Here is a 12,641-nt window from a genome sequence, read left to right on the forward strand (position 1 = left end):
TGTGTGTGTGCGCCTGCTCTGTACCTTCATCTTGCTCTTCTTGTTGATGTGTGTCCCCAGTAGGTTGCTGGTAGCCTGGATGTCATTGGGTAGTTCGGTCTCTGCTAGCTCTGTCCCAAACGACTGCAGGATCTGAGCTGTTCTCTTTACCATCAGAGCAAAGCCCTCAATGGCCTTCACACAGATGGATATAATACATTGTTAGAAAATAACATGCATAGCTTGACTGGGAAAAAGGTTATTAGTCCAACACTAGGGAACTGGGCCATGGTTCTGGTGTTTATGCTGTGTATTCACTGTGTGTTTGCTGGATGTGTATCTCTGTGTGTGTTTAATTTATTAGGATCCCCATTAGTCGACGCCAGAGTATGTGAGCGGAGCTGGAACAGAGCGAGGAGCTTCGGCCTTCTCGTCGAGCTCCAATTTCCCTCCAGTAGCGCTCACACTTCATGAGCTCAGGGCGTGTCCGCCCCAGCATGCATTCATAGTCTATTTGTGTGCTGCTACAGCCCCTTGCTTTAGCTACTGTCATGGAGTTCACTAAATATTTTCATAAAGAAACTGATAAAACACCCAGTTGCTAAATCAAGGTGACTTACAAAGATGAGGACCAAGAGCAAGAGAGGGAGTGTGGTGATGTAGTGTCCACAACTAAAGAATCATTGTGGAATCTGAAAAGACACTTATCCCAAAACCATGATGGTCTACATACTATGTGCACATGCTAAAAGAAAGGAACGAGGTGGGTAGATAACTAATTGTGTCATAGTAGCAAAGTATTTATAAACAAAAAAATCTGGCCTCTTAAACGTCTTGCTCATTTTTGTTCTATTATCTATACAATAAGCCATAATTGATTTTGTCCCAATAGGCCTGGCATTTTCCCACGTTCAAGGAGCTTTCCGTTTTGATTAGGTTATATAAGAATACCTAAAGAAAAATAAAACAACTCTGCATCTCTGCCCAGCCTGGCAAGAGTGGCCAAAAGGGTGTTTAGCATCCCCAGTGGCTCTACAAGTGTGGAGAGGATATTCTCCGCTGCTGGCCTTCTCTCCAGGCACCATCACATGAGCCTGACACCACAGACTGGCCAAACTTGTTTCTAAAAAAGAATTCAAAGTCACCAATAAGTCATTTTTTGTTTTAATTTGTATTTAATTCTAAGTAAGTCACAGCATATATGCACATTTAGAGAATGATTTAATACAACTAAATGTTTAAATGCTGAGCGCATTATGTCCCTACCAGCCTATTGTGTCGCACTTGCAAATGCTTCAAAATGTATTCCTTTGTAAGCTATAGCCTTGAAATAATTGAAACAATTTAGCCTAAATAATTATTTTAGGGTCCCTGTCTGGCTCCTGACCTATTTAGAGTGTTTATATGTGGTTTAATATGACATGTAGCCTATTTGAAATGATGCTCACTTCTTACATTCACCTTTTCATGTTAATTCAAATAAAAATTCGAATCCATATGTGTCACGATCGTCGAAGGGAGAGAGATTGGACCAAGGCGCAGCGTGTGCAAAATACATCTTCTTTTATTAGAAGAGAGGAAAAACAAGAAAACGAACACTATACACAAAACAAACCAAAACAACAAACGACCGTGAAGCTAATGACGTAAGTGCAGGGACAAGCAACAAACGTTCAACATAGACAATTACCCACAAAAAAGCTAAAGCCTATGGTTGCCTTAAATATGGCTCCCAATCAGAGACAACAATAACCAGCTGTCTCTAATTGAGACCCAATTCAGGCAACCATAGACTTTCCTAGACACCTACACTGAACACTAAACCATCTCCTCTACTAAACCCCCTAAACCATACAACACCCTAGACAATACAAAAAACACACAAACTTCCCCATGTCACACCCTGACCTAACTAAAATAATAATGAAAACAAAGATAACTAAGGCCAGGGTGTGACAATATGATTTGGTTTCAATACTTAAACACCAATTGGTACGTCCAGGTAGTCACAAAAATAGATGGGTGTTGGTTCAATTGTGATTTTAATGAATGGAGCGAATTTGGAGAGGGAATTTCTTTCTTCATGTGAGCACGGAGCGGTTTTTAGCGGAGTGGTAGGAAAGGACATGGAGGGCCAGAGCGGTGTGCTGCACCTCTCCATTAACGATGAGCGGGATTTCCAGCCACTCAACTCCGCTCACATGCGCTGGCCGACGCCAATGGCAACATCTAGTCTTACTGGGGTCCGACACATAACGAAAAATACATTACAGACAAGATACTTTACAATTTACATTTAAAAACATGTAGTGTGTGTGTGTGTGTGTGTGTGTGTGTGTGTGTGTGTGTGTGTGTGTGTGTGTGTGTGTGTGTGTGTGTGTGTGTGTGTGTGCAGTCAGTCTTCCTCAACTGACTGACGCAGTCAGTCTTCCTCAACTCTTAGCCAAGAGAGACTGGCATATATAGAATTAATACTAGCCCTCTGATTACAATGAAAAGCAAGACGTGCGACTCTGTTCTGGGCCAGCTGCAGCTTAACTAGGTCTTCTTTGCAAATCAAATCACATTTTATTGGTCACATACACATGGTTAGCAGATGTTAATGCGAGTGTAGCAAAATGCTTGTGCTTCTAGTTCCGACAGTGCTGTAATATCTAACAATTTCACAATAACTCCCTTAAAACACACAAATGTAAAGGGCTGAATAAGAATATGTACATATAAATATATAGATGAGTGATGCAGTAGATGGTATAGAATACAGTATATACATATGAGATGAGTAATGTTGTTGTATGTGTCAAACTGCTGTGCTTTATCTTGGCCAGGTCGCAGTTGTAAATGAGAACTTGTTCTCAACTAGCCTACCTGGTTAAATAAAGGTGAAATAAAATGTTCTTAATTTTTTTTTAAGGATATGTAGACATTATTAAAGTGGCGTTATTTAAAGTGACTAGTGATACATTTATTAAAGTGGCCAGAGATTTGAGTCTGTATGTTGGCAGCAGCCACTATCTTAGTGATGGCTGTTTAACAGTCTGATGGCCTTGAGATATCTGTTTTTCAGTCTCTCGGTCCCAGCTTTGATGCACCTGTACTGACCTCGCCTTCTGGATGGTAGCGGGGTGAACAGGCAGTGGCTCGGGTGGTTGTTGTCCTTGATGATCTTTTTGGCCTTCCTGTGACATCAGGTGCTGTAACTGTCCTGGAGGGCAGGTAGTTTGCCTCTGGTGATGCGTTGTGCCGACCGCACCGCCCTCTGGAGAGCCTTGCGGTTGTGTGCGGTCCAGTTGCCGTACCAGGCGGTGATACAGCCCGACAGGATGCTCTCGATTGTGCATCTGTAAAAGTTTGTGAGTGTTTTAGGTGACAAGCCAAATTTCTTCAGCCTCCTGAGGTTGAAGAGGCGCTGTTGCGCCTTCGTCACCATACTGTCTGTGTGGGTGGACCATTTCAGTTTGTCCGTGATGTGTATCCCGATGAACTTAAAACTTTCCAACTTCTCCACTACTGTCCCGTCAGTGTGGATGGGGGGATGATCCCTCTGCTGTTTCCTGAAGTCCACGATCATCTCTTTTGTTTTGTTGATGTTGAGTGAGAGGTTATTTTCCTGACTCCACACTCAGAGGGCCCTCACCTCCTCCCTGTAGGCTGTCTCATCGTTGTTGGTAATCAAGCCTACCACTGTAGTGTCGTCTGCAAACTTGATGATTGAGTTGGAAGCGTGCATGGCCATGCAGTCAGTCATGGGTGAACAGGGACTACAGGAGAGGGCTGAGAACGCACCTTTGTGGGGCCACATGTGTTGAGGATCAGCGGGGTGGAGATGTTGTTTCCTACCCTCACCACCTGTCAGAAAGTCCAGGACCCAGTTGCACATCTCAGCTGTAGTCAATGAACAGCATTCTTATATAAGTATTCCTCTTGTCCAGATGAGAAAGGGCCGTGTGCACTGCGATGGCGATTGCGTCGTCTGTGGCCCTATTGGGGCGGTAAGAAAATTGGAGTGGGTCTAGGGTATCAGGTAGGGTGGAGGTGATATGATCCTTGATTAGTCTCTCAAAGCACTTCATGATGACAGAAGTGAGTGCTACGGGGCGATAGTCATTTAGCTCAGTTACGTTAGCTTTCTTGGTAACAGGAACAATGGTGGCCATCGTCAAGCATTTGGGCAGAGCAGACTGGGATAGGGATTGATTGAATATGTCCGTAAACACACCAGCCAGCTGGTCTGCGCATGCTCTGAGGACGCGGCTAGGGATGCTGTCTGGGCCGGCAGTTTTGTGAGGGTTAACACGTTTAAATGTTTTACCCATGTTAGCCACGTTCATGGAGAGCCCACAGGCTTTGGTAGTGGGCCGTGTCAGTGGCACTGTATTGTCCTCAAAGCGAGCAAAGAAGTTGTTTCATTTGTTTGGGAGCAAGACGTTGATGTCCGTGACGGGGCTGGTTTTCTTTTTGTAGTCCGTGATTGACTGTAGACCCTGCCACATATACTGTACGTCTTGTGTTTGAGCCGTTGAATTGCGTCTCTACTTTGTCTCTATACTGACGCTTTGCTTGCTTGATTGCCTTGCGGAGGGAATAGCTACACTGTTTGTATTCAGTCATGTTTCCAGTCACCTCGCCATGATTAAAAGCGGTGGTTCGCACTTTCAGTTTTGCGCGAATGCTGCCATCAATCCATGGTTTGTGGTTAGGGAAGGTTTTAATAGTCACAGTGGGTACAACATCACTGATGCACTTGCTAATAAACTCACTCACTGAGTCAGCGTATACGTCAATGTTGTTGTCTGAGGCTACCTGGAACATATCCCAGTCCACGTGATCGAAGCAATCTTGAAGCGTGGAATCCGATTGGTCAGACCAGCGTTGGATAGACCTGAGCACGGGCGTTTCCTGTTTTAGTTTCTGACTATAGGCTGGGAGCAACAAAATGGAGTCATGGTCAGATTTGCCGAAGGGAGGGTGGGGGAGGGCTTTGTATGCATTGTAGAAGTTAGAGTATCAATGGTCCAGAATGCTACCAGCTCGTGTCACGCATTCGATATGCTGATAGAATTTAGGAAGCCTTGTTCTCAGATTAGCTTTTTAAAAATCTCCAGCTACAATAAATGCAGCCTCAGGATATGTGGTTTCCAGTTTACACAGAGTCCAGTGAAGTTCTTTCAGGGCCGTCAAGGTATCAGCTTGGGGGGGATATACACGGCTGTGACTATAATCAAAGAGTATTCTCTTGGTAGATGATGCGGTCGGCATTTGATTGTAAGGAATTCTAGGTCAGGTGAACAAAAGTTTATTTGTTTATGTGTAACTCTGTGTTGTTGTTTTTGTCGCACTGCTTTGCTTTATCTTGGCCAGGTCGCAGTTGTAAATGAGAATTTGTTCTCAACTGGCCTACCTGGTTAAATAAAGTAAAAAAAAATGTTTTCAAATAAAGGGACTTGAGTTCCTGTATGTTGTTATGATTACACCATGAGTCGTTAATCATAAGGCATACCCCCCGCCCTTCTTCTTACCAGAAAGATGCTTTTAGCTGTCGGTGCGATGCGTGAAGAAACCGGGTGGCTGTACCGACTGACAACATATCCCGAGTGAGCCATGTTTCCGTGAAGCAGAGAATGTTACAATCTCTGATGTCTCTCTGGAAGGCAACTCCTGCCCTAATCTCATCCTCCTTGTTGTCTAGAGATTGGACATTGTCGAGTAGTATGCTTGGAAGCGGCGGATGGTGTGCTCGCCTTCTGAGTCTGACCAGTAGGACGCTCCGTCGGCCTCTCCTGCGGCGACCGCATTGTTTTGGGTCGGCCTCTGGGATAAGATCCCATGTCCAGGGTGGAGGTCCGAACACAGGATCCGCTTCGGGAAAGTCGTATTCCTGGTCGTAATGTTGGTAACTTGACGTCGCTTTTATACGCGATAGTTCTTCCCGGCTGTATGTAATAACACTTGAGATTTTCTGGGCTAACAATGTAAAAAAATAATACAATAAAAAACGAATTACTGCATAGTTTCCTAAGAACCTGAATCGAGGCGACCCTCTCTGTCAGCGCCATTGTTGCAGCACTTGTTGCAGTGTGCACTGTGTGTGTGTGTGTGTGTATACTCACGGTGCGGTGTGAGATCCACTTCTCGTGGCAGTACTCCTGGGTTCCTCCCAGCTCAGTAGTCAGTTGTGTCCGGTCTATGTAGGAGTGGAGCTCAGTCACAGAACTCAGCATAATCATCTACACAAGCAACAATTTAGGATAGAAAAACGTAATGGTGAAGTAATGACAATAATACAATAGTCAGTCTATGAATGTGTGCGTGTCTGTAACCTGCTGTCTGTACGTACCGGCACCTTCATCTTGAACTCATCCTTGTTGAACTTGAACAAGATGTCTGAGAGAGTCCTCTGGAATAAGGTGGTGGGCCTCAATACCAGAACTAACTGCAGGTTTCCTGGGAACGAACCCTACACACAGAGAGAGGGGAGGAAAGAAGGGTGGATGAACAGAGAACTGGGAGGACTTCTATAATACAGGAGTAGACAGCAACCACCATAGCTCTCAGTCTAGACAACCCACTAGCAAGAGACATCCTGTACACACACACACACACACACACACACACGCACACACACATTTAATACCTCAGGATAGCAGGCAGTGACGTTTATCTGTGTGTTACCAAGATGCCACTGCCTGCATAATGTAGCACACGCACACACTTTAAGGGTAGGATAAAGCTGAGAGACAGGGACTATTAAAAAGCAGACCCCCAGACATTATAATCAGGAGGTAAATTAGCATACAGTGTACATCCCTGAAGCTTGCTAGTTCTGGTGAGGTAAGACTCAAACTGTACATATAAAGACACAGCAAGATCAATATTATGGCTTTAGCCGGCGGTGGAGACAAATTCCCATTACTGAATTGATGCGTAAGCTAATGTATTGCACACGCAGGTTTGATTGATTGGAGAGAGACAGAACGCTGGCCTAAGCAGAAATGACAGATCTAAGACTCTGCCTCATTAACAAACAACCAGTAGGGAATACACAAACTTAATGGAATTAATGAATCAATAAACTGTTCCTCTCTGCAGCCCAACTAGAGAGAGCTCTTAATGACCTCTGACACTGCAGGACAGTCACTATGAAAGGGACTGGCCATTCACTAGCAACGTACTCTTCAAAACACAAACATCCGATGGAGACAAGCAAGGAAGAGGAAGAAATTAATGTAATGGAATTCAGTAGAAGTTGGTTCGAAAAAGGTGGTTGGTGGATTTTGGAGACAGTATATATAAGGAACTAGTGTGACTCCCAGATGAGGGTTGTAACCGTTCGACCGTAACCTTCTGACTGGACTTGTGGTCATAGCCCACTGGTTCTGGTCGAAAACAGTAGACACACACACACACACACACACGGCTGGTGAGTGAGAGTGTAGACAGTATGTCTCTTGGGAGTGAGTGAAACCACAGTAACCCTATAGGTTTTTAATTAGGGACCACACCATAAACAACTGCTGCTTTCTCCTCCAGTCTGAAAACCACCCATGCATGGCAATGCACTACACTCATTAAAACACAGACACACACAGACAGACAAAGAATCACAGTATACACAAAGATGTACACACCCACACACACGCAAACAAAAACATTGGATACATATACCCACAACAAAGAGGTGAATGATATGATAGTTGAGGCTATACAATGACTAATGTGAGACAACACCCCCCTTCACAGTCCAGGCTCCAACTCAGTACCTGTTAACACGCATTTGTGTTGTTTATCTTGATATGATTTATCATTAGGGCTGGGAGGCGTCTTCAATAGTTGTGATAGTACCGGCTCAACTCATGCCAGCATTCACTACTATTCATTACACGGCCTGTGTGTGTGTGCGGCATTTAGCAGCGCAGTGAAACTATCCAGAACAGGCGGCTGTTCCGGCGGTGACTGAGTGCCTCCCATTACCAGGCTGTCAGGCTGTAATGCCCCCCGCCCCCCCCCTTGTGGGATTAATAAAGCTTGATTCAATTTGAAATGAGGGAGGGAGCATTCCAGGTCCCAGTGGAGTCTGGGTGTTCATATTCATCTCTCTATATATCTTCCTCTGTCTAGGAAATCATCTCTCTCTCACACATTCTCTTCAGTTCAGTGAAACTCTATAATGCGGCTTTCGTGTCAATAACAGAGAACCCATAGACCTCTACTTATTTCCCCTCTGTGTGTGTGAGACAGCTGTGTGGACAGCTGTCCACATAACTGTGGTGCTGAAACCAAGAATGCAGTCATATGGGGTTAAACAGCACTTAGGATATAGGTATTGATTAAAATCAATACGAATCATGCAGGTCCGTATTGTAACTTACTTAATAAAGTTCTGAAGGATCTCATAAATGGTGTTGAACAAAGAAAAAGCCATTGGAAATCCTGTGCTATTAATGGACGAACCATAAGGTGCTCAAACCATGTATCAACTCAGCACAAATAAACAAACACACTTTGAAAGCTAATCACCAAAGCAGAGATAATATCCCTCACAGCTCACACACTGTATTCAGCTGCCAGCAAGCTGTCATCAAGCAGGAAACAGTGAGTTGTGACTGGAGAGGAAACAACAGGCTGTGTTTTCTAAGAGGAAGAGAAAGAGAGAAGAGACTCCCTCGATCATCTTTTCATTTTTTTATCCTCCTTTTACACATTCTCCTCATTCTGAACCACAAAGCCCTAAGGGAGAGAGCAATGGAAAGGGGTGATATCCAGATCTGCTATATGCGCACGCGTTGATGTGGCTGCAAGGCGTGCGTTGGTATGATTCTGAACAGTCATATCTGGCAACAATGACAAGAAGATGCCATGTGGGGAATCGTAGGTGGCTAGTTTCAGCTCATTGTATTTTGTTATTGATGTCTTGTTTTGTTTTGGGGTGTTTGACTGATGTCAAGTCTATGCTAATACGGCAAAAAGTTGCTAGTTAGCTAACCAACAACTGTAACGATGTATTTGAGTGACAAGTGATCATTGTGCAAACGTGTTTGTTTTCAACAAACATTTGGAGACTAAATATAGTTTACCTGTTCTGAACAACCTAAGCCAACCCTGTCTGTATTGCCGCACATGTTGGTTTTGTTGCTAAACTACCAACACGTCGATCTTAGTTTGATCACTCTGTTGTCACAAAGAATTTTGCAAAATGCAAAATGTAGTGTATTCGAGGTTTAAAAAGGCTTCTAAAGTTGGTAATTTCCTCTTTAAAATGTCAGACTTGACAATCCCTACACAAATGTCCATTAAAGAGTGACCGCTCCTAAAAAGCAACTTCTCTTTTTGAAAACAGGCTGTTGCATCAATATAAGTCAGAAACATTTATTCTAATGTCAAAATTGACTACAAAGTTCAAATAGGATACTTTTGGTCAGAGTCAGTCTCACCCAAAACTGCGATTTACGAGATGACAGGAAAAAAAGGTATGTTACAGAATGAAGGGTGCGAAGGGTTCCCGTAACAGAATGAAGGGTACCGTAACAGAATGAAGGGTACCGTAACAGTATGAAGGGTACCGTAACAGCATGAAGGGTTCCCGTAACAGAATGAAGGGTTCCCGTAACAGAATGAAGGGTTCCCGTAACAGAATGAAAAGTACGAAGGGTTCCCGTAACAGAATGAAGGGTACCGTAACAGAATGAAGGGTACCGTAACAGTTTTCCTAGGTTGGGTTTATTTTAATCCTGCCCACATGCCCACACCTGGCAGCACCCAAGTAATTATCAATTCGGAGCGCAGCTGCACACGCCACAATTGTAATGCCCATGGTCAATTTGGTGTGACATTTGATTTCCCTATGGGGCTAGTTAGGGACCATCAGTAAATTAAACAATGTATATGGAACAATATTTTAAAAGGTCAATAGCTCCAAATTTCAATGACTTAAAAACCTCAAACCAACTATAAATTGTAGAAATTCATATACAAATATTGAAAGCATTTAATGAGACAACTAAAATATGTACAACATGAAAATATTGTACCGTTTTCATTGTGTTATTTATTGACGGTCCCTAACTATACCCAGAGATAGGCTATCCAAAGTCAAACCAACTTTGCCACACCGGCTGAAGCGAATTGCCTAAATAATTTGGCTAACTCTTACCACCTGTGAACACACACGAGACACCCACATCAAACCACACCCCGATACCAACTCACATTTGAATTCAGTCATGGTCACTAGCATGAGACTAAATAACGAAAGGCTGTCGCTCTTTATTTACAATCTACATAATAATAATTCACATTTTTGTTGCTGCAGGAATTTTTTCCTGCTCTGAGAAACTGGTCAAATGAAGATAAACTATCTCTGTAAAGTGGCATAAATAAAATGAAGAGAGAGAGAAGGGATGAAGGAAGATGTGAACAAAGAGATAGTAGCTGAAACAAAGAGAGTGAAATGAGGAGAGAGAGTTTAGTGGGGCTGGAGAGAGATACAACAGCTACCTCATCACTACCACAGCATGGGAAACACACACGGACCTAATATTTCTTTCCATCTTTATCCATTAAAGTCAGTGTCAGTGTTTTTCCTTTCGAGTGAGTTAATCTACACATTTTCTATACAGTATTTATCAAAACATGGTTTACAGTGAAGACACTCATTGTCATATCCTTCCAGCATGCTTTGTTGTAATGTGGGGAGAACACATCTCTCATCTCTCTCTTGTCCCCTTTGTTTTGGCTGTTTATTCTGCCCCCACGGCAGGGGAGTAACAGGGCTGAATCGGCTGCTGCCTGTGTGTGTGTATGTGTAGGTGGGGGGGTAATTCATATCTGCCCCCTAGGGCAGTTGTGATATTAATCCCTACTTTGTGGCACAGATGTGGAGCTCTGAGAAGAGGAGGGGTTGTTCTGACACCTCTTGTCTGCCAAACCCCCTCTGCCCTCGGGCTGACAGTGTAAGGATGAGGCCTCACAAAACTGGTGCTCCACTCAACACATGATTAAAGAAATGTATTTCACACACACAGATGCATAGACACAAAAGACAGACTCCCCCGTATAGAGCCAGACACACACACGCGCTCGGTTACTTACTGCAATGCGGAGCAGGGTCCCCTTGACAGCTGCCCATCGGTCCTGCCGCCGGTCAATGACCAGGATAAAACCCACTCCTGCCGCAGACAGACTGGAAAAAAGAGATGGGATCCCGGTCAACACAACCACTAACACCTGACACCACTGCACACATGACCATAACAAGACCGCAGATGGAGACTGGAGAGAGGGGAATAAGGTTCAGTAGGACCACAGTGACTGGATATGACCAGAGAATAAATGAACAGGGAACCACAATGATGAGAGAGGATAGAGATGACAGTGTCACTAGTATGTCTATACTGGATGTCCCATGTGGCTCAGTTGGTAGAGCATGGCGCTTGCAATGCCATGGTTGTGGGTTCAATTCCCACTGGGGTACAAGTACAAAAAGTCTGAAATGTATACACTCTACTGTAAGTATCTCTGGAAAAGAGCGTCTGCTAAATGTTAAATGTAAAAATGTATCTGTCAGGCCTGAGTAAAGACCTACCCTCAGCTTGGTGCACTTATGTACAGGCAAGGTAAAGATGCTTCAAAAACCCTATCCTAGTCCACAGTGAGAGGGGGATGCGAGTTTGTTCAACTATACACACCTTCAAGATACTGGTCCAATCCGCACAGAGAAAGATAAAGAGTTGTAAGACCAGCCAACCGCCTCTCTCACTGTTACCCGCTGCAGTCTTATGAGAGGGGTTCAGGTAGAGGAATCAAAGTCAATCCCACATGTAGCCAGTCAGAAGAATCAACTATACACACCTTTTAGAGGTGACACAAATACTCACACCTCAGCAGCAAAACACACAAACACTGCCTGGTCACAGCAAACTGATGAACAGAATGTCTCCACTCCTCCTCACACGACAACAACTCTGCTATTCCAAATCCTCCAATAGAGAAAAAGGGATAAATAATTCCATATTGAAACTGAAAACAGGAGAGAAGATAGGAAAATAGATGCCTGAGAGTCAGATCTGCCTGTGTTTCTGTGTGTGTGGTGCTGTGTTGTGTTGGAGGGAGAGCAAGACAGTCACAGAAACCAGCCACCGCCACTGCACTGATCAACCAATGACGTGCCAGGAACTGCCGTGCCACTAGCCAATCCCAGCCTGGCTAAGGGGTGACAGACAGCCCCGGGGGCCAGTCAGCAGACCTGGGGATGTGAGGGAGGGGATGGGCTGATGGAGAGGAGGGGAGCTGCATTCTCTCCCTCCCTCCCACCTGCTCAAGCGTTCAAAAGAGCAGACCGGTTCTTTTTTAGCAGCAGAGAAGGAGGAGGGGAGAGAGAGGGATGGAGGAGGAGGGAAGGATGAAAAAGAAGGAGAGAGAAAAGGAAGAGAGATGGTCTAGTACTGGGACCTTTATGAGGACTGAACTGGTTTAGTGATTTATACTGAAAGACAGTATGAGAGGAAGAGAGGAGGGGGAGAGAGAGAGAGGAGGGAAAGTCAGGCATAGAGAGAGAGTATAGATTACGTGATAAACTAGGCTTGCTACTTAGTCTCAGAACACAAAGAATCACATACACAAGTGTGGCCAAAAGTATGTGGACACCTGCTCGTCGAACATCTCAT

At 44.2% G+C, this 12,641-nt stretch overlaps 1 protein-coding gene across 5 annotated transcripts in view; it reads right to left on the reverse strand.

Annotated features, from left to right (window-relative positions):
• LOC120064301 (guanine nucleotide exchange factor DBS-like) overlaps positions 1 to 12,641 on the reverse strand; it is a 50,362-nt gene that overhangs the window by 14,476 nt on the left and 23,245 nt on the right. For all 5 annotated transcript variants that reach the window (XM_039014770.1, XM_039014773.1, XM_039014771.1 and 2 more), the window contains exons 4-7: positions 11,068 to 11,158; positions 6,317 to 6,436; positions 6,090 to 6,206; positions 25 to 174 (exon numbers count right to left, since the gene is read on the reverse strand). In XM_039014770.1, coding sequence (XP_038870698.1) covers positions 25 to 174; positions 6,090 to 6,206; positions 6,317 to 6,436; positions 11,068 to 11,158 — 478 coding nt within the window. The remainder of the gene's footprint in view (positions 1 to 24; positions 175 to 6,089; positions 6,207 to 6,316; positions 6,437 to 11,067; positions 11,159 to 12,641) is intronic.

This window comes from Salvelinus namaycush, chromosome 19, assembly GCF_016432855.1.
Source record: "Salvelinus namaycush isolate Seneca chromosome 19, SaNama_1.0, whole genome shotgun sequence".
NCBI classification, from domain to species: Eukaryota; Metazoa; Chordata; class Actinopteri; order Salmoniformes; family Salmonidae; genus Salvelinus; species Salvelinus namaycush.